General features: G+C 41.4%; 1 protein-coding gene across 1 annotated transcript; it reads left to right on the forward strand.

Moving 5' to 3' along the window:
* Positions 1-228: 228 nt before the first annotated feature.
* Positions 229-1,262, forward strand: KRTAP11-1 (keratin associated protein 11-1). The gene has a single exon (XM_084800544.1). It carries the CDS (start codon positions 298-300, stop codon positions 847-849), a length of 552 nt encoding a protein of 183 aa, XP_084656670.1. The 5' UTR covers positions 229-297; the 3' UTR covers positions 850-1,262.
* Positions 1,263-23,378: the final 22,116 nt, after the last annotated feature.

Consider the following 23,378-nt stretch of genomic DNA (forward strand, 5'->3'; position numbering starts at 1 on the left):
TAGCTTTGAAGCTGTCAACCAGCATTCGTAACCCGGACTAAGTACAATGCAGGAGACTTATGATTTGGTTACCAAACTACTAAATTTCCTTTACGAGGGAGACGGCTTCTCGAGAGACAATTAACTTGTAGATTCACAAGATGTTCTAAGGCAAGGCTGTGTGAGCCAAACAAGCCAAGGCAACGAGCATGGGAGCCCCACCCATGAGCCAGGATACATAAAAAGCCCAGGAGCCCGAAGTAGCACTCACAGTGCAGCTAAACTTCAAGAACGCCTTGCAGCCCTCTCTCTGCCGCCATGTCTTTCAATTGCTCTCCAAGAAATTGCTCTTCCAGGCCGGTTGGAGGACGTTATACTGCCCCAGCGGGCCCAGCTGCCACGGCTTCAGCCGGTGACATAGACTGCCTGAGTGGCATATGCTTGCCCAGTTCCTTCCAAACGAGTTCCTGGCTCCTGGACCATTGTCAGGAGTCATGCTGCGAGGCCAGCGTCTGCCAGCCAGCGTGCTACCAGAGAACTTCTTGTGTCTCCACTCCTGCCCAGGTAACGTGCAGTCGACAGACGACCTGCGTCTCCACTCCTTCCTCTACTCCCTGTAACCGGCCACTCGCTTTTGTGTCCGGTGGCTGTCAGCCCTTGGGAGGCGTTTCCAGCTCCTGCCAACCAGTGGGAGGCATCTCTGCTGTCTGCCAACCAGTGGGAGGCATCTCTGCTGTCTGCCAACCAGTGGGAGGCATCTCTGCTGTCAGCCAGCCAGTGGGAGGCATCTCTACTGTCTGCCAACCAACCTGTGGAGTCTCCAGGCCCTACCAGCAGTCCTATGTGTCCGGCTGTCGAAGAACCTGTTGAGCATGTAGGAGCCACTGAGCCCGTTGAATCTCCGGCCCCACCATCCGTGTTTCCAGGATCTCCCCATGTGCTGCCTGAATACTTCATTGTGTTACTGGCTGCCCAGTTGCTGGCTGCTGGCTATGCAGAAGCTGCCTTTGACACTCTAAAATGTTTCTTACCAGCGCTAAGATAATTTTAAGGTTTGATTTCTGGTACTGTGTAAGCTTTTTGATGCTTCTAGGGGCCTTCAGCACCCTCAGTCCAGTCTGAGGTGTCATGAGGCTTCCAGGGGCCCTGCTGCCAACAGCCTGTGTCTGCACCTTGCTGCTGTATCTCCTGCCTTCTGCTTTTGTGTCTTGGAAAAAAAATGGGGGAGGGGAGCTTGTCGCACTGTGTATTTCTCAATAAACTTGCACTAGTTGGCATTGCAACCATGTGTCTTTATTTGTGAAGTGTTTTTTTTTGTTGTTGTTGTTATTTGTTAAGCATTCTTCCCTGATTGGGTCCTGAGCACAGAGGCCAGGTGTAGTGATTATGTTTCTGGACAAGCTAGAGATCACCTTGCGTTTTCTTGTTCCGAGAATGTGGCTAAGTTAGGGCTGCCCTGAAGCAGTGTGGGATTTAACAACTGTCTTGACCTCTATAACTCCTTGAGGGCTCCACAGAATGGCTTCCATGGAGGTGAAGGACAAGCTGCTTAGGAAGGGAAGGACTTCAGAGAGAGGCTCTCCCAGTAGTGTTCAGAGTGTTTCCTAAGTCAAAAGACCACATGGCTGGCTGCGCGGAAGCATGAAGGTTTTGTAGTTGATTCTAGGCATCAGGGATTACTGCATCGGAAGGACTAACTCTAGTTACACTCTCCCCTTGCTCTCTGGAACAAATCTGTAGTCCCCAACCACGAAGATCCAATGGCATTTAGTGCATCTGGTAAATGGCACTTTGCTTTATTTCTTAATATTTTTTCCTTTGTGCACGTGTGGAGCTAACAACAGAACCCAGAGCCTTGTGCATGCTAGTCAGACACTGCACCTCTGAGCTACAACCCCAGCTTCTGTGTTGGTTTGTTGTTACCCTCAGAACCTCACTTCTTCCTTGCTTTTTTCCTGAAATCCATATGCAGACAGGCCAAGCCATCTGGATGACAGAGAAGTCCATGTGCCAGCTCTTTGCGCCTTCCATGGAGACCATCAGTCATGTCCACAAGCACATCTCAATATGTTCTCTTCCGAATTGCTCCAACAGATACACAAGTGGACAATCATTAGATAAAACAGACTTGTGTGGTGCAATTGCGAGGAACAGCAGACGCCTTTTCTCCTAGCAAGAGCTGCTTTGTCAAGAGTCCATGCATCATTCTCTGCTGTCAGGGCAAAGTGGTTTATTTTTGATTTTTTATTTTACTGATGGCTTTTCAGAGGCAAAATGTATAGATGATTTCTATATAGATGCAATGCTTTCAATGTTTCCCTCTGCAGACTCATCCCCAAATGTCTCTTTTATCAAAGAAATGCTGGATGTGACCCACGTTCTTCTTTCACTAAAGCAAGACATGGCTTTTGCTGTGTGCTCAGCCCATGTCCCCTCTTTTTAAAAGAATTGCCATGACTTTCCAAAATGCCCCAGTTTGTCCCAAAATACAGATCACTGGGTGCGTGGAGGAGGCAGCTCTAAATGGCCCTTTCAAAGGTACAGTTGATGTGACTCAAATACTGTTTCTCCACTTTACGTATGATTTGAAAAATTTGGAGGCTGATAGACTATTTTAGTTTTTTTCTTTTTTTTCAGATTTCTAGGTTCCAATGAATACATGGCTTCTCTTTTTTTGATATATTCATAATGGTGATGAGATAGGTGTTCTAGTTTGATATGACAGTGTTTTGCTCTGGCTCTTCAGTGTACTATGAACACCCAGGTATATTGCAGCAATCTTACAGCACTTTCGCTGACCTTCATTTCTGTTTGGCGAATTATTATCATGGCTTTGGTATTAGAGCATTTTTGTTTATACTTGAACTTTGAAAGTTCTTTCCATCCTTTGCCTTATTACATAGTAAATTTAGGTTTGTCTTGGAGAACAGTCTGAAAGGTAGAAGTGTGACGATTCCGAGCCCAGGCCTAGAAGTGCAACGTGTGCCCCACGTTCCATCTCTGCAGGGCAGTGCAGCGTTTGCTGGGCTGTGCAGGTTTGCTTGCCTCCTCCGTCCTTGGCTCAGGGAGGAGGAAACTAAAGTAGTATGTGTAACCCAGGTCTCAGGGGCCACCTGTCCTTTGATACAGAAGCTGCCCCAGCACTACCTCTGGGGAACCTGATGGCAAAGAGGTTGGGGGATAGGGTCCAGGTTTTTCCCCCTTGTCTTTGGCCTTGACTGTCTAAGTTAGAAGGGTTAGGTCACGTTGTGGTGTGCCTTCTTGCTTTATAGGCTGCTTCTGCTCAGACTGCCCCAATCTCCACGTTTGACCGAGTTTCCTCTCTTTGATTTTCAGTACATCCACTTACTGAGGCACTAGTGTGCTTGCACGTCTACGAGACTTTATTGCAAGTTTGCGGACATAGAGGTCGTTTACACCCTGCTTATAAAAAATGTGTGATAAAAATTTTATGTGGTAGAACGCGCGCAGCATGAAAGTCACCATGTTGGATACTTTTAAGTGACATGCTGTGGCGCCCAGCACAAGCATGCTGCTGTGCCACTGACCACTTTGAGACGTTTTTCACCTTCTCACGCTGGTCCGCTCTGCCCCTTTATCTTCTTTCTTGCCAAATTTAGAACCAAATTTCTCCTACCTCCCTCTCTATTGCCATCTCTCCCCCTTGCCTTTTATTCAACAAATGCTAATGTCATTCTAAGGCTGGCTCTTCAACAGTAAGGAGAAATGTGATTCTCGGGCTTTAGGGAGCTTGCTGCTCAGCTTTGTAGAGACATCGCTAAGACTTTATTCTCCTCTGTGTTTCCCTCCACAGGCTTCCTGGTTTATTTTCGAAGGGTTTATTTAACATTGCGTATACATCCTTTTGAAGATGCTGCATCACTCAAGGTCTCGGTGACTGGTGACATTATAGATAGGATATGCTTTTCTTATACGACGCTTGCTTATTTTAAAACTGCAATAATTACCGAAGACATGTGCCACCTCTAGAATATTTGACTTTAAATGTGAGTGACATAAGGTTGTAAGAGTCAAAGGAATGTATTGAGAGTGGGTGGGAGGGCAGGGGTTTCAGAGTGGAGTCTGAAACTCCCCACAGGGCTAACAGGGTTAGGTCTGCTGTTGGACATTAGCCTTGGTAAAAACCCATTTAGTCTCTTTGGATTTTCAGGAAACTTTTGCCTATGTTTAGAAACTTATAAACATGTTCACCAAAGACTTTATACTTAGTTTTATGAATCTGGAATTTTTTTCTTCCCATCATCCTTGGCTTCAATCTCTGTCATAAAATGTGTGGTTTTGAGATGAACACCTGATGGGCATTTCCAGAGGGGATTTTTGGTTCCAGTACAGTGTGACCTATTGACTAGGCCTGATTGATGGTGTACATTTCAAATTATAACCCAGTTATAATTGGGAAGCGTGGCTTATTAGCATGTGTGCAGCTACTTAAAGCAAGTAGTTGTATGCTTTCTTATAGGAATAATGATAGGGATAATGAGATTGATTAAGAATTCTGTTAGTGACGGTGCTGGCATGGGTTAAGAAATACAGATGATTGCTCTGATCTAGGGGGGAGGAGTTATCTACCACTGTGCAGATTTTGTAGTTGCTGTCCTCCAAATGGATGGACCATTGGGATTCTTTCAAGAATGTGACTTTATCATTTGGATAGGAAACTCTATGCTATTTTTCTTCTATTAAGCACTTATAGTATATTATCTATCTATCTATCTATCTATCTATCTATCTATCTATCTATCTCTATGGCTTTGCATACACATGTCTGTGCATGTGCATGCCACAGTGCATGTGTTGAGGTATAAGGATAGTTTGTAGCACCATCTCTCTCCTTCCACCATATGAGTTCCAGCAACGGAACTCAGGCTGTCAGGCTTGGAGGCAAGTGCCTTTACCTACTGAGCCATCTCACTGGTGCTCATTAGGTATTTTTTAACGGATATACATTTTGGCATCCTGTAATTCTAGAACTCTGGCGGCCATTGCAGGTTGATAGTGGGTTTGAAGCCAGCCTGGGCTGTACAGAATTGGTCTTTCTTAATAATACACCAAAAGCTCATATGAACAGCCAAGCAAGGCGTTAAAGTCTGTAAGAGCTGGGCAGTAATGTAGAAACTGCACAGCAACGGAGAAGACAATTTCACTCTAAGGAAATATTGGAGAGATGGCTTAGAGGTTAAGAACACTGTCTGTTCTTCTAAAGATCCTGAGTTCAATTTTCAGCAACCATATGGTGGCTCACAATGATCTGTAATGAGATCTGGTGTACATGTAGGCAAAACACTGTATGTATAATAAGTAAATAAATCTAAAAAAAGAAAGAAAGAAAGAAAGAAAGAAAGAAAGAAAAGAAATATTCTTTAATACTTACCAGACCAGTCTGTCTTCTTTTGGCTCATGGTGCCAATCACTGCCTGTCAAGTTGTCTCTCACTGTCACGACATATATGTAATAAAGCAACAAGAGCTGTTCCACCTTCCCCAGTGGCAGCAGTGGTTCTTTCAAGCCTTTGGCTTTGCATTTCTTCTACCCATCCTTGGTAGAGTTCCCCATACTCCTCCATGATCTTATGCTGGTTGTTATGACCTCAGTGTTGCTCTTTCTGCCTCACCCTCTCTACACACAGCACCAGAAGTATCTAGGTTGGTTTACTGCAGCTGCCTTGGCAAAAGGCATTCCCCCACACTGGGTGGTGGTTGAAATAATGGCTTCTGTAGGCATCCTTCTTCCCGTTGTTAACAATAGATAGGGACGCAAAGCCTACTCACAACTGAAGGGAATTTCTCCTAGCACTTACCCCAGAGACAGAAGTCATAATTGCAAATCCCGGGATTAAGAGATGTACTGGTTTTCAAATGGATTTATTAAAATGAAGACAGAACTGAAGCTTTTCCCCAGATGTGAATCCACAGACTTGTCTTCTTATCCTTGTGTGAGATTCTGGGATGAGACTGGAAAATGTTTCATTTATGAAATAAAGTCTCCAAGTGGTATGTGAAGCACATATAATCCTTTTAAAATCAAGGATTTGGGGCAAGGGACAGTTTTATTTGATAAAAGACACAGGACTCAGAGGCAGAAGGGCTTGTTTTGAATTCAGTTCAACCACACTGACAATAAGAGAGATAGGTCCTTTGATCTCTCCAAATCCCTGGCCACTTCTATGCAAACCAGGGATGGTGATGTTAATGCCATATTCAAGTACTAGCCAAGGTGAGGCTCACTGTTGCCAAAGATAAACTCTGCAGTCTTGAGGGCTTAGCACAGCAGGAATTTATTTTCAGCATATCCAAATTGTGCAGCTGCTTTTCTGCTTAAGTGGGCGGGTAGCCCTTTCTGATCTTCCACACGATGTTTCCGGGTTGTTGCAGGAGGTCAGTGTCCTGCACAGGGAAGATGTGCTCTGCCTTTTCACACTGCATGGGCATTGTGACACAAGAAGTGACATTTCCAGGCATTAGGTCCTGCTTATGAGGGAGGAGTCGGAGTCACGTAGCCTAGGTGTGAGCAAAGGAAGAGGAGAGCATGGGTTCGTGGATGGCTGATCTGTGCTGGCCACCCTGCGTCCTGTGATTGGAGGACTGGGGGAGTATTTGGGAAAGCCTGAACTGTATCAGCCTGAAAGACCCTGCTTTTCATTGTCCACCAAAGGAAGCCTGCTTTAGGAAACAGAATTCCAGGAAGACTCCATCTGTGCACTCAGGAACTGATAATGGTGTTTAAAGGAATATCTTCCTAGAACAATATTTTTATATACAATAAAAATCAGGACGTGTAAGTCATTAGTCAGTGGTTCTCACTTAAAGACAGCCAATTCTGGTAATGGCTGTAGTGATTGGAAGGAATTCAGATAGTTCTGACTTGAAATAGAAATAAAAGGTAATGGGCACAGGTACACAGCTATTTACATTTTCTTCTGCTACACATAAGGCACATAATTGTGTTTCAAATTATCTCTCCTGGCCTCTATTTTTATGGCATGTAACCTCATATTTTAAGGCATTTATCAAGGCTAAGGCCTTACAGTTAACTTACAGATGGCACTTAATGGATCAGGAAATAGAAGGGCAGTGAGTCACTTTTCGAGTAAAATCTAGTTATAGGAGGAAGTGACCTCTAATATGGAGGCATCACTGTGGTGAGTTACTGGCTCCATTGTCCCTCCTGTTTCCCGACAAGTAGGATGCGATGTCTGCTCACCATCACTAGGAGATTCTGTACTCTGACAGGGGCTTCTATATGACATCATTTCCTGAAGTTCAGATGTGTGGAGAGCTCTCCACTGACATTTGGCGTATCTTCCTGATAGCTGCTCCCCTGTGCTTGAAATGACCCAGCACCCTAAGGTAGATGATGACTCACAGTGAGGCTGAGCCACCATACAAACTAGTGCCTGTGGACAGGTGCTCTGCTCTAGTTGAAGACTCTACTCCTCCTGTCACCTTAGCAGATCCTCACAAGATCTCTCTCTCTCTCTCTCTCTCTCTCTCTCTCTCTCTCTCTCTCTCTCTCTCCCCCCTTTTCTCCCTCCCATGTCACATTCTCACTGTTGAAGGTTCAGTTTCGGAATATGTCTCTAAGTGTCGTATACCCTGCTTGGAATAAGCATTTGGGACATAGTTTGTTGCATATCAAAACCCACATGTAACTGGGGTCCTGTATTTTAGAAGTCTTGCTTGATGTGAAGCCAACGGTGACATAGAAAAGAAAGTTCCAAAGAACAGATCCTTAGGACTCAGATCCAGTTAACCTGGCATGATTTGCTCCCTTATTTTCATTTTTCATGTCTTAATACTACTATTATGGACTAATAATCCCCACTAGGGGATACATTATCTAGTCATGTGCATCTTGTGCATGCACAAGTGTGTGTGTGTGTGTGTGTGTGTGTGTGTGTGTGTGTGTGTGTGTTTAAGTATGGGGCAGTTTTGTTGGGGAAAACAGTCTGTGAAAAGACATTTTTTAACATTAATTTTTCTTTATCCTTAAGATTTTCATATCTTAAGGATATAATAAGATGATTGTATCCCATTTCCTGCACACATTCTAGTTTCTTCTACCTCAAACTCACCGACAAGTTTCTCTCAACAGAGCACCTTCTAACTTCATGTTCCTTTAATATGTTAAAATTTTTCATAGCTCGCCAAGTCCAGTTAGTGATGTCTATGTGTGCATGGTTGTGGACCTAGCTACCTGGAGCATGCCAAACCTGCCACTTTAGAAAAGATTGGAAAAGCTGGGCATGATGGCACATACCTTTAATCCCAGCACTAGAGGAGACAGAGGCAGGCAGATCTTTGTGAGTTCAAGTCCAGCCTTGTCTACAAAGTGAACTTTAAGACAGCCAGAGAGAAACCCTGTCTCAAAAAAAAAAAAGTCAATCAGATGTCAACCCAGAAAACAAGTGTTCTATCTCTAGTTTGAGATAAGGATGGGGAGAATAAGTGAGCAAATCATGTGATTCTTAGGAGACAAGATAGAAATGTCACCATTTCTACAGGACCCAGTATAGAGCAATCTCCATGAATCATTAAGTTATTTCATCATCTGTATTCTGTGCCATGATGAGTCACAGAGGCTGGGAGTTCAGACTCTGATTTGAGATTAAGACCCCTAAGCTCCGGAGTTCTGTATGTGCTTTATAGGAGCAGCATTCAGAGCCATCCACCATGGTTGCCCATATCTCTGGTGCTATAATAATTGAAGATGAAAGTTAACTTATGAAGAAATGCAGCTGACCAAGCTTTGTAATGTTCTGACAAGAAGCTCGGACTTCTCACCGTAATTTGTGACATTTGCACGCCAACTAACCCAATGGCGACGCCCTTTGACTTTTAGACTGGTTTGTGTGTGTCCTTTTTTTATTGTTTTCCTCTTTGGAGAATGTATTCCTGAGTAGATGCTATCATGTGAATGATGTCTCAAGGTGCTGACTGGTCTGTTCAGGCTCACGGGGAAATTGATGGTTTAGAATTAAATTAAACCTTCCCCCTGCCACCTCCCTTCTTTAATCTTTTAACAGAAGGTTCCACTTTTTCATTTTCTCTTAACTTTGCATACCTGCCTGAGAAGTCGCATCGGATTACCTCAGAAGACATATCAAAAAGAGCTTTTGGGAACTCTGAGGTGGCTTGACACATCGGAAACCAGCGGGACACTCAGATGACTTTGCAGCATATTAATTGCTTGGTGAATTTTTCATTCAAAGAGTAGTTATTGAGCATCTGATAGTATCTGGCCTTTTCCCTTTTCTGAAGAGTCTAATAGAGTGGGAAAGCTGCCATGAAAATAGCCTGGCAGCACTCCAGAGATGCTGACATGGTCATAAACTTATGGAGGGAACTGGGTTCATGGAGTGTGTGGGATCTCCCCCACCCATGAGTCATACGGGAGGGGTTCTCAAGGAAATGGAACAGGACCTGGGTAAGATGGTGTATACCTGTGATTCCAGCATGTAGGAATGACAAAGCTCAAATGCATTGTAAGATTCTATTTTGGTAAAAGGAAGAAAATGAACAAGAACCCACAAGGTTCTGTTGGTGTGTGGGTGGGGGGGGGCACAAGGGGGAGGAGGCGAGTAGTGCTGTTGTGAAGATTAGAGGGAGACAAAAGATGTGTCGTTCCCTTGGGCTAAATATTTAGCTCCAAACTCTAGAGGCATGACAGTGTGTGCTCAGAAAACAGTGAACTCCAACACGGCTCTGAAAGCATTATTTTGGGTGACTGTTCGGGAAGGAAGAATACGTAGAGATACATAGGTGGAGTGACTACACGGTGTCACCTCCAACATGGATGAGCATGGCTCTGTCTTCTTGGGGTACCAGAACTTTGTGAATAGCAATAAATTCACAAAGTAGACTAATTGATTTTTTTTTCATGCAATATATTTTGGTCACATTCCTTATCCTCCTCTGGCTACACCCAGATTCTCCTCATCCCCCTACCTACCCAACTTTATGTTCTCCATCATTCTCTTTCATGTAAATTTCACTGGCAGTGATTTGCTGGATTATCTGCCTACCATGGTAATTTGGCTAAGGTGAATAGAAGGTTTTTTTTCTATTTATTTTTTATTTTTCTATCTCAACTTCAAAAAAAATATAACTGCATAATTCCTCCTTCTACCTGTTTTCTCTCCAATCCTTTCCATGCCCTTCTACTCTCTCTCTCACATCCTTGTCTTCTTTTTCTTTGGTTATTGGTAGAGACATAGGTGAATCACTATACGGTACAGCCTACTGAGTCCATTTCGTGTTGCCCGTATATATGATTCTTAGGGATGACCACCTGGGATTTGACAGCCATTTAGGGGGCTCATCCTTGGGGAGACTGATTCTCCCTCTCTCAGCAGTCTTTGTCACTCTTCATCTTGGGGTGGGGCCCTGTGAGATCCTCCCACTTGTATTGGCTTGCCAACTGGTGCTGTCATTGTTAGGTCCAGTTAAGCAGCCATATTGTTGAGATTCCATGCGTGTGTCTTCCTTATCCTGTGTAGAAGACGTCCTCTGGCTGCAGGCTTCCTGATCATCTGGCCTCCCCTGAGCCTTAGGTGCAGAGGTTATGTCGTGGGTGTCTCCATTGAGACGGAACACAGTCTTTCAGTTATTCTCTGCATGTTGTCCAGCTGTAACGTAAAGGTCTCTTTCTGTAATGGTCTCTGCAGCAAAAGAAGCTTCTGCGATGAGAGCTGCGAGCTGCCCTTCTCTGTGCGTATCAGGGTCACTATTAGAGTGCAATTAGAAATGACACTCGTTTGGAGTACAGAATCCATGACTTTTTAATAATAGCTCTCATATTGTACCGCAGATCACGTATGCATACATGTGGTTTAGAAGAGGGACATAAGTTGAAAGGCTACAGCTGATTTAAAAAGGGTTCAGAAGGGCCATAATAGGAACGTACTGATGAGATGGGGGCCCGGAACCAGCCTCAGGGAAGAGCTGTGGCTGTCAGGCCACAGTGGAGTCCAACGTGACAGCGAAGAGGTGGCCAGCTACAGAGAAAATCAGACCTGGTTATGCCGCAGGAAATGGAGGGCTTCAGGACAGACAGATAATTGCCAGGTAGAAGCCCCAGGCAGCTGCAGGTCCTCAGCCTCTTACTTCCTCATCTACACTGCATGTCAAGTTGCTGCAGCCACACCATTGCAGTGTTAGCTGTCCATCACTCTATGGCATTTGGACACGAGAACAGCATTCTTTCCAAGGTCTGGCTTGTCTGGTGAGTTCTTCTCCCTGGTTTTCCAGGTATACTATTTTAACATGTCCATATGCTCCTTACTTTCTCAGTTCACACCGTCGAAGTTACAGGGTGGCAGCCTTTCTACCCCCAGGAGCAAAACGTGTATCAATGTGTCCTGCATGGGCGGTGCAGGACAGAGGATGGTATTTGCGGCTTCACCCTGGACCTCAATGGTCTCCTTCACCTTCAAAATGGAGTCAAGAGCTGGAGTCTCAGAGGGCAAAGCCTGGAAACCACTCTTTTATAAAACACAGGGTGTATTAGAGCAGTGCGTAGCCTCAATGTCAAGAATCCATTCAGAATATTCTGGCTGCTTCGTAATCCATTTAATCTTTTAATTAAAGAATGAAGAGCAATGGGAGGATTTTAAGAAGCTTTTTGCTGTTCACCAGAGATACAGAAATAATTGAGCCTCAAAGAAGGCTTTGGGATTCCTGTCCTAGAAGACTCAGTAGATACTGATGTTTTGTCAAGACCGAGAACACAGGAGAAGCATGATTTTAGCTGTTGTCTTTGAGACATCTGGTGATCCCACAGTTGGGTGTGAACATGTCCCTTCTGGGTATTTGTATGTATTTGCCATGCTACTCTGACATGGGTTTTTACTGTAGGCAAAGGTGGAGGTTTGGTTACACTCATCAAGATTTGCATGCAAACTATCTTAAGAACAAGTTCTATTTGCACTGGACCTCAGTATCCACAGTCCCAGCCCTTAGCCCAGTGAATACTCAAATCTACTCGTCTTCTATATGGCATGGCATAGTATTCACACAAAACTTACACATTGTCTCTCACTTACTTTAGATACCACTAGCTTTTGAAACAATATTTAATAAAGTATAAACTCTGTATACATAGGTGTTATGTTATTCATGAAATACATGGGTTGTATACATTTATGAGGTACTAGGTAATGTTTTGGAGTATCTGCACTTAGTCTTACTTGGAATAAATCTTTTTTTTTTTTTAAGCTCGAGGACAATTTTATTAGAGTTTAAAAGAAAAGCACTCCAGGGCAGGTGAGCTATAAATCTCAGCAGCTACTCAGGGGAAGAAAATAGATGGAAAGAGAAAAAAAAATAGCCCAGCTGTTTAGGTCGGCATGGAGGTCAGACATATGGGACACAAACAGCCATATGGTAGCGAGCAGAGTTTAGAGAAAGAGTCAGGAATGCCCCGGTATCAGAAAAGCGGCACTTAGGTTCTGCCCAGAATTAAAATTGCACCTTTCTGCTGAAAACACCCCAAGCCTTCTCCTTCAGCTGAGAGTCAAACTTTTTAATGAGGAAAAGATGACGTCTGTGTCTGGGAAGAAGAAAATGACATTGAAAGAAAGTGGTCCTCCTCCCTCCCATCTCTCTGTTCCAACACAAGGCTTGTTCTTGCACTCTGAAGGCCCCGAGAGCGTTCTTGGAGCTTTGGGTTTATGAACTTGCTTTATTTATGGGAGAAAAGTGAGCACACCGAGGATAAATTGGAATGTAGGTGAGTAGATGGGCACGTTTTTCTGTGGGGACGTTTCTGCCTCCCGAGACCTACAGCTTTCTGGCACTGTGGGCTATAAAGAATGGCTGTTGTGTCCCTGCCTCCGTACTTTGTTCTAAAATTGATATCTGCTGAAGAACTTGCAAGCAGCAATCTCCGCACTCTTGCTAGCCTGTCTTTAAATTTAGATCCCTGTAATATTGTTCCATAACATTCCCTGCGTTGTGCTAAGGGTCCAGATGTTATTCACACAGTGCATAGTTTGCATAACATTGGAAAGTAAAGCTGCTTTCCTAAATATTTTTTTTTAAATGCCAACATCTTCCCTCGTTCCTTTCCATTTTGTGGGTTCCTAGCTCCTGCGCGCAGTGCCGTGTTTCTTGATAACAGCACTGGCTTCCGTTTGGTTGATGCAATTGTCACGCATTATCATTTATTTGCTGTCTCATGTGGTGCATCCGATGATGGCCACTTTCTCAGAGAAAGGCATTTCCTTTCAAGCCCTCACAGGAGCTATTGCACAGAGGCAGGGCAACAAAACTATCAGAACGTTGTCACATGAGAACTGTTTCTCTGAAGCCAAGGAATAAACAACTCCAAGTTATCTGAGAATATACATGCCTTAAGTGTGGAGTGAAATGTAGAATTTAGAAACCTTATTTTTCCTCCTAGAATAAGTTGCAAGACGAGAGGCCTGTTAAATACATTCTCTAGAAGTTTGCACTAAGACTTACCTATATACTCAATTTTATTAAAGTGGTTTTGTTAAAAAGTGGTTTTTATCTGGTAGTCATTTAATGTTTTCTTATCTTCAATATGTTTACATATTCATATTTTAAATGTTGAATAATAGAGATGCTTGTATATATCACTGGCTAATAAAACTGACTTTTTGAATTGTGGATTCAGTCACCCCCTGACTGTGAAGATGTAACAGATCTGCCTGCCTTTGCCTCCCCAAGTGCTGGGATTACAGGTGTGGACCACTGTGCCTGGCGGATATAACAGCTTCTTATGGTTTCTTTTAATGTATGCATTCTTTGTCATTAAAGTGTTATCCCTAAGCTCATATAAGTACCATATGTTTGGGTGATCTAAATATGGGTAAATATGTGCCTAATTTTAAGTCTCTCTCTATATTTTGTTTTCTTATATTTCATGTACTTGATGCAAAGCTGAGGTTAGAAGTTGCCTCTGTGTGTGTGTGTGTGTGTGTGTGTGTGTGTGTGTGTAAAAATATAGAAGCACCAACTGCAAGTGCTTAGAAAATAATGACAAATAAATAGATAATTAGAAGCAATAGTATTCACTAATATGGATATAATTAATATTCACATAAAATTAAAAATAGGAAATTACACAAGAAATATGACTTTTAGTTTTTGATAATTGAGTACTGTATTTACAGCATTTACATTCTCCCTCACCTCCTCCAGTGTCATTTATTTCCTTTTGAACTCATGATCTCTTGAATTGTTTACACACACACACACACACACACACACCAACAAAGATGAGCCCATTTTGTGTTGCTCATATTTACGTTTATATGTGTGTGTGTGTGTTTGTGTGTACATGTGCGCATGCATGTGTGTGTGTGTGTGTGTGTGTGTGTGTGTGTGTGTGTGAGCGCACATGTGCATGCAAGCTTGTGTTTAGAGTAGACTACTTGGGATTGTGTAACCTATCAGGGGTATCATCACTGGAGAAATGTGATCCATCTTCTCTCAGCAACTGGTGATTTTTTTATAGCTCTTCATCTAAGGATGGAGCCTTGTGGTAACTTTTCCATCCTTAGTTTATCATGACTCAGTAGAATTTCCTTTCTGTTCACTGTCACTTTGCATATTGTGACTTCTTTTCTCCCCCTGGATGAAATACTCTGTGAAGTTTGCCAGAGGTAGAAGCTGAAAATGGGTTATTTTGACGACAACCCTTAAAGTGATGTTTCAGGTTCAGGGTGTGCTTTGTGTGAGTTGATGGTTGAAGAGAAGTGTGCGCACTGGTGAAGGAGACACGTCCAAGTGGAAGTTTCCCTCTTCTAATCACACGAAAGCCACACTGAGTCTGCAACTAGGGTCAAGGGGAGTCTGTAGATGTGTTTACTGACATGCTTCAACAGTAACATTTCACAAGTTGAGCATTCTGAATCTAAGCATTCAACATTCCAAACAGTCCCAAGTCCAAGATTTTTTTTTTTCTAACTAACATGATAGCACAAGTAGGAAATTCTATTCCTGACATCCCTGACTATTTTTATTTCTTGTGCACGGTCTACCATATCAGCTCTAGGCTGTGGTTTTTGAGCTAGCATATAAATTGATCAAACGTATGTCAGTGCATTTTTAGATTTAAAAGGAAGAAAAATTAAAGGTAGCTAAATTTTCCAGAGTAGCAGAAAATGCTAGAATCCAAAGGAGAGCAAAACAGGGTGTCATAGATCTTTTTCTTGGAGAGTGGAAGCTTAGCTTAGTGAGAAGATCCCAAGGAGCCCTTAAGGAGCCAGGAGTAGAGATGATCTCAAATTCTTCATAGAACCCTCAAATGCTAAAACTACAATGAACATTCAAACCATCTAAGACCATTTTAGTTAGAAAAGAGGATGCCTTTATTTATTTTTATAAAGATTTATTCATATATGTATTTGTATATTTATTTTCAGGTGCATGCATGTGTGTGTGTGTGTATGTGTGTAAATCCTGTGTATATGCAAATATGTAGGTCAGAAGAGGGTGCTACATCTCTTGAAGCTGGTGTTAGAACCCTTTTAAAAGGGGAAAATGGGAGGATACAAGGGAGGGGATAACCATTGAGATGTAATATGAATAAATTAATAAAATAAAAATAAAAATTAAAAAACAACCCGGATTATCACCAGGGTACTATGATCTGAGCTCTCGTCCTTATGATTGAGCACAAGCACTCTTAACTGCTGAGCCCTCTTTCCAGCACCCAGAGCACGTCCTTAATAAAGACAAGTGTGGGTACAGATCACACAAAAAGTAAAACAAGCTCAAGAGAAAAGTATCTGTAACATTCCAGTTAGACAACACTGAAGACTGAGTTGGTTCTACATCGTGCTCCTTAATGTTTTTGTTAACATTCTCACCAATGGGATTGGCAATCTGACCACCATACTGTTGTATGTTCCTACTCTTCAACTCCTGTTCCTAGAGGGGTGTGGTAGTTTGTGCTCCTGATGGGGAAAAATCAATCTATCTTTATATGTTATGAATTCAATTTTAAAAAGAAGATCTCAAGGTAATATCAAGAGACAACTGACTGGAGTCTACGTCCTATTATGACAAAGGACTATGACAAGGAATAAAGACAGTAGCTTAACTCAGGTACTTTTAGCATTCACACGTGATCTTGGCACTTGGAAGGAAGAGGCAGGAGGACATCTATGAGTTCAAGACAAGCAAGTTCCAAGCCAGGCCAGTCAGAGCAGTATAGCAAGACTCCATATGAACAAAACAAACCAACAAAACAAATAAACAGAGCTGTCCAGTGTAATGTAGGGCAGTGAAATGCAGTGGATGTGACAGACACATTGGAGGATGTGGAAACACATGATGGCTTTATAAAGAAAGGAGTGAGCAGTTAGCAGCTAGCAGCTCCTAGGCATTTATAGTCAAAATTTCAAAAAATAAGTAAAAGACAGAGAAATAACTCTAAAAATAACAGTGTTACAGCACACACAAGGGAGTCCCCATAATACTGGCAGTAAACTTCACAGAGGAAATCCTACAGGACACAAGAGAATGAGATGGCATGCTCAAAGTCTGGAAGAAAATAAAATCGGTAACCCAGACTCCTGTCCCTGGGTAAGATGCCATTAAGAAGTAAAAGAGGAAATAAAGATCTTTTTTTTAAATGCTTAAATAAAGCAAAAAATAAGAAATTTATCAGCAGCAGACCCACCCTACAAGACATGCTTGAGGGAGTCCTACACCAGATGTGAAAGGATAATGTTGATAAGAACCATCCTGAAGATGTATAAAAGTTCAAAATTCACCAATAGGGCAAACACACAAGAGAGAAGGAAGGCAAAATCAAAAATATGGTCAACAGCGAGGGACAGAGGAATAAAGGATACACAGAATAATCAGAAAAAATAATAAATGGCGACTACTGATCAATAATAACTTTTAATCTAATGTGATTAAATTTCAAAGTTAAAAGACATACATCTACTGAATAAACTAAAATAAAGTAGACCTGGTTTTGTGATACCTGCGAGAAAGTCATTCACCTAACACACACACACACACACACACACACACACACACACACACACACAGCTCTATCTATCTATCTATCTATCTATCTATCTATCTATCTATCTATCTATCGAACCAGAAAATCATTAGCATACAAACAAAAACCCAAAGTAAGCATTAACTGTTATAAATTTAATAAAAATCATTAAAAAGACTGAATGCAACAATATCGAAGGACTTGGAAACAATCCTATAAAAATGGAACAAATCAGGCATCCTCAGAAAAACACCACGTATTCCCATTTCAATAAAGAAGTTAAATTGGTCTCAAGGAAATGGGTAGTGTACTAGTGGTCATGAGAGTCTTGCAAGGGTGTTCCAGAGGGAGATAGTTAATGTGTTCCAGGGTGTAGCTAGGGTAGGAGAGATAATTTCTAATATAAAGAGAGATAATTATGATGGACAATAATTAATTAATCACTTCAAAAATCTATTGAAGAGTACTGCAGTTGTTCCCAACCGAGGGAATTCATGCGTGTCTGGAGTGACAGTGACACCCATTACCCAGATCGGGTCATCACATATTACATACATGGATTAAAATGTCCCAGTGCTTGTATATATACACACATGGGTTGTCATGATTGTTTCACAGAACAAGAAAGGCATGACTAGAAATAACTTGTCATTTCTATACTTAACCATTTTGTTTATTATCATTGTTTCTAAACACCAGAAAGGAACATAATTGCTTATGTTTAGGAGTTATCACTCACCAATGGCAGAAATAAAACATCCGCAGAGCTTGCACTAGATCTGTGTTTTTCTAAAAAATAGTCTGTAAGTTTCATTTTTTTCTGGAAAATACTTTGTTTATTGTAGACCCTGGCTAAATAGTTTTTTTTGAGGAATTTAAAGCAGTGAAATGACAATGTTCATTTTTCTGATATGTAAAATTAGTTCATAAATTTTCCTTATTGAGACACTTCATTTTCCACTCTCATGGGGTGTATAAGAAATTTAAGGAGACATCAGATGAATTAAATATTGTCAAATGTTGCAGATATTTATTCCATCTCATTTTGTCCTTTCAAGATAATTATGCTTTCATGTAATCAAATCAGAGTTGGCTTTTAAGACATTTCAGCTGATTTTTATCTTATTAAAAGTCTCTCATGTTATTTTCCTTTATTTTCTAAGCTTTTTAAGTTTTAAAAATTTTCATTTTTCTTCCAGTCAATGAATAACTCAACAGTTTATGATCTAAACTGATGCCTTTTTCTTCACTCAAAATACAAACTAATTATCTCACCACCATTTATTCAGTAATACTTTTTTCTTTGTGCATTAGCAATTTCACATTTGTTATATATCAAACTCAGAAATATGTGACAATGTATATGTATCCTAACATATAAAATTCCTTTCAGTGTCTTATTTGATTTCCATCATTCAAACATAATCACAATGTAAAAGTAAAGATTTTTACATAATTAAAACATAAGCTACATAGAGTGACTTTAGACTTACAGTAAAAGTCCCATTTCTCCCTTATTCTCAGGCCCTTTCTTCCAGGAGCTCTGTCTCTAATGTACTTTAGATAGTTTACTGTGAGTTGCAGCTAGATCTCTTAAGTGATGGGCTATTCCTCCACTTTTATGTACTATTGTCTGTTGACTATTTACTTTGATAATAAGGATTTGGCCTCTTATTGACCCTATCAACAGAGTTCCCATTTTATGATCCTCCTATGTCCTCCTTTTCAATGTATTCCACTGGTGTGCCTCACCCTAACTGGCAAAATTGTATTTTGTTATTAATTATTTAATTCATATGTTTAATTAGTATTTGTTATTAAGACTACACACATGTTTTGAAGAGTCAAGTACTAAAGTAGGCCACATGGTCTTAACTATATTTTGTCCCATCTTATAATATTCTACTTTTCTTACATGCTTTGCCTTGATCATATCTTGTTTATTGTTTCCCTCTTTATGAGAAATGCCACTGGCTACCAGCCACTTTCCTCTTTTCTGTTCTCTAAATTCCCCCCCAAACTAAACTGGTTTAATTTTTCTTTACTGTCAGCTGCCACTCCAGACTCCACTCCAGCACTCTCTGGGTGGAGCTTATAGTTTGATTGATCGCACATCACCATCTCTTCTCTTTTGTTCAATATATTGTTTAGTTGGAACAATTCTCAGAGTAATCCCTATGGACATGCAAGGCATAAAACTTGACCTTTCAGGCACAGGTACCTCCTGTGTCTCATACCTGGATGGAGATATGGAACTGATTCTAAGTAACTCTGAATCACAATGCAGACAGTTTGTCCACCCCCACCCCTCAGTTTTTGGAGGCAATGTTGACTCATTTCAGTTATCAGACAAGGTCTTTCTCTTTGTAAGTGTTTATTTTTCCTTCTTTCCTTGACGCACCTAGGCACCCTTTTAATCACTGATATAAAACTCTACAGTGTGTATATAGGAGTTTCAATTCTATAACATGGATGAAAGATGATTGACATTTTGTTAGTGAGGGGAGAAATCCATATCCTCTGTCTTTGATTGAAACTGGACTGTGACTTCTCATCAGTTTATAAACTGATTGTAGTGGAGTGATTGTAGGTTTATGTGGCCAACTGTTAGGAGGGTTACGTAGCAACAGTTCATTGAAGCACCAGGTTGACACTTTTCTAATTCACCGTTCATAACATATGATGGGTCAGTTAGGTCAGAATATTCTGGAAGCGTCTCTAACATGTCTTATTTCCTCCCCTCTAATTTTGAGAAATTCTTTTACATCTTTGATAGACTGTTATCACATTACGACCTATTTACAATAACAAGTTACTTTGAATGGCCCTGGGTTACTCTTCTGTCATGCCCAATTTCTTTCACGGGTGTGATGCTTTTCTATTTTGTTTTTTAGCATGTGAAAAACACCTTCCCTTTTCTTTCCAACTTTGTTGTCTTCAAGCTGCTCTGAGAGGTTTTAGTTGGCCAGGGCTGTGCTAACATAGTAAAGTACCACAGGCTGTGAGATTTTTATCAAGAGTAATTTATTTCTCATACTTTGGGATGCTGGAAAGTCCCTGATCAAGGCAGGGACTTAATGTCTGGTGAGCCAGACATTAGACCACCAATGGGGCCTTCTCAGCGAGCTCTCACACTGTAAAGGTAGTGATTGTATTCTCTGTGGCCTTTTGTCTTACTCAGTGTTCTAGTGCTGTGAAGATACACCATGACCCAGGCAACTCTTGTACAAGAAACCCTTTAACTGGGCCTTGTGTGCAGTATTCAGTGCATTATCCTCATGGCAGGGAGCGTGGCAGCACACAGGCAGACATGGTGCTGGAGACGTAGCCGAGAGTTTTACATCTGGGGCCACAGGTAGCAGGAAGAGAGTAAGACTATGAACCTGACATGGGCTTTTGAATCCTCAAAGCCCGCCCCCAGTGGCAAAGTTTCCTGGACAAGGCCACCCCTCCTAACCCTTTCAAATACTTCCACTCCCTGGTGACCAAGCAAGTATTCAAATACATGAGCCTATGGGGCCAGTCTCGTTCAGACCATCAGACCTCTCTTACATGGGTAGTAACCCCACTCTTAAAATAATTTCATTTACAATTATAAAGCAGTCCTGTTAACAACAACAACAATAACAACAATAATAAAATTCATAATTATCTCCCAAAGAGCCCTGTCCTAAAGAACCCACACTGAGGAGTTTGGAAGTCAACAAATGAATTTTGTAAGGACGGAAACATTTATTCTATAGCAGTTACCCTTTTTCTCTAGTTTCTCTCCTCACATGCTTACTAAAGGGGTTGCATCTCAATATTCTGAAAGTCTTACTGCATCTCAGCGTCAGCTCCAAAGGCTAACATCTTATGTAGCATCTACATAGCCAGATGTGAGTGAGACTCAGCGTTCAGTTAATTCTGAGGCAGATTACTCTACAGATGTGAGTCTGTGTATCCAAATAGTTATGCTTCCAAAATACAAGTGTGCAGTAGACTGTCCCACTCCAACGACAAGGAAGCTTGCACTGAACTAGTTCCGTGTAGCAGACTTATTGGGGTTCACTGGGGCAGGGCTCTAGCTCGAAGGTCTCAGCCTAACAGCACTGCCTGGAAGTGGCTATGTGTCCAGGGCTCTCATGAGGATGACTCTACTTTGATGGCTTTGGTCTGGCATGTTGAAAGCAAAACAGTGATCTCCTTTTGAGAGCAAGGAAGGAATCCTGACGATTCCAAGGCTGGTTTGGGGCTACTTATCTCATTTCTTGCTGATGAGCACGGGGTCTCAGCCAGTTGGAGCTGTGCTCCCCTTCCCTTGAAGGCAGCATCCAGCTGGCATGGCTGATTAAGGCCAGGATTCATATCCATACTAATCTCGCTGTGAAAGGGGCAGAGCTATATGCTTAGTGATCTTTCTAGAATATGCTTCTTCATTTCTTTTTGTAGCATGATTAGGATGAGCATTATTCCCCCCAGAATTTTGATTGGCTTCTCTTTGGAACAACAATCTTGTCTTTATGTAATTTCCCTTTTTATCATGTTTTGCCATAGGTAGTCAGGGGGAGCTAAGCTATACTTCATAACTTTGATTAACAATAGCATCAGCTAAATTTCCAATTTCATTGTTCATAAGAACTATCTATCTTCCGTAGCACACTGGAGCACGAACAAAATTCAGTCAGATTTTGTCACTTAATAGCCAAAATCACCTTCTCTACATTGGCCAATGGCACAGGACCATCTATGTTTCTGGCATCATTCTGCCAGGTCTTGTTCTAGTAACTGAAAAATTGACTCCCTAACTATGAAATTCACTAACAAAATGGTTATACTATACTAAGATATATGGCAGTGCTGTTTATACAAGTGACAGTGGCTGGCGTTTGTAGGATTTACCATGAGCTGGTACTTTTCCAAGAGCTTTTGAATTTTGTTTTACAGGTTTGGTAATTTTAATTAATTATCATTATTGTACTAATTATTTTTGTAGTGCTGGGGATAGAACCAAGAGCCTAGAGCATGCCAGGCAATCTCTAACCTCTGACTGACAATCTATATTAACTAATCTCTACAGCAATCCTATATAGAAAATAATACTATTGTTATCACTACTGCAAAGATATAAATTTACAGAGGATGAAGAACTTGCCCCAATTCACGTAGCACAGTTAGCGAAACAGAAAGGTTCAATGCAGAAACTCCAATGCCAGAGCCCAAGTTCTCAGCCACTTTGATGTATTGTTTATTATTTGTGCAATGCTTTATGGTATCTGGCTTGTATAGATAAGAAATATGTGCAGTCAGGCGCCATTTTACCATATGTTGCAGTCAGATGTTAATTTGAAATTATTAGTGATAGGGGAAGACTTAAGTAGAGTGAGATATATGCCAAACATATTAAATAAATGCTAATAGGAGTTAATGAATAAGAATGCCTTAATGTTCTGAAATTACTCCAGTGAGGAATGAATTGCAAGTTTGCATCTGCCCTTTGGCTTTTAAAATGCAAATTTTTACTGAAATAGAACGCGAAAACAGAACTGTGCACATGGGTACAGCAACTCAATTTTCTCTCAGACACATCCCTATAACCCATACTCCCGTCAAGAAGTGAAAGCTGATTACGCCCTCAAAGATCTGTCCCTTTCAGTTCGTACACATCACCTTTTAAAAGGGACTGTTTCTAATTTATCACAAGTAATTTGAATCCTACCACATTGTGCATTCGTATAAACTATTCTCGCAGGTATGAGCCTGGTAATTTGCATCTTCAATGACCTTATCTACTGTTTCCAACATAATAACCCAAACCTCTTCTGGGAGAGTCTATTCTGGTGTGCACAATACTTTCCTTCTTCGGCTCCTCACTCAGATGCTTTATGTACGGGCTGCTTGCGGATGTGGTCCTTTTCACTATAGATTTCTGACTCATTTTCCCTAGGCTGTATGTAGTTTGGAATCTGGTAGCTTTCATTTTAATGGTGTGTAGCTTTGGCTTGTAAATCATGATTCTAGAAAAAAATTAGAAGCAATAGCAGAGTAAGACGGTCAGCCACGGGGACTGGATGGCTGTGGACTTGGCCCTGGCATGGCGGTTGCTGAAGCATCAGCTGAACCTGTGCATGATGGGTCCACCAAATGCACACTGTGGATTCCAAGGACTACCACTTTATAGAGGTTGACACTGTAGTTTATGCTTTCCCAGGCTTCCGTAATATTTTTTTTTAGCCAATGACAAGTTGTTTTCTTGTTCCTTCCCATGCAGAAGTCACCATCTGCAGCTGTCAAAGTTTCTTATTTGCTTGAGACTGGGCTCCATTTATTTTGATGACCAAGTTAACTTATGTAGAATCTGGAGCACGCCCCCTTATTAATTTGCATCGCTCTTTTTTCTTTTTTCTTTTTTA

The sequence above is a fragment of the Acomys minous genome, assembly GCF_964271855.1.
Source record: "Acomys minous genome assembly, chromosome: 11".
Lineage (NCBI taxonomy): Eukaryota > Metazoa > Chordata > Mammalia > Rodentia > Muridae > Acomys > Acomys minous.

Excerpts from the sequence above, each read along its gene's own strand:
- KRTAP11-1 (XM_084800544.1), top strand. The coding sequence starts at position 298 with ATGTCTTTCAATTGCTCTCCAAGAAATTGCTCTTCCAGGCCGGTTGGA.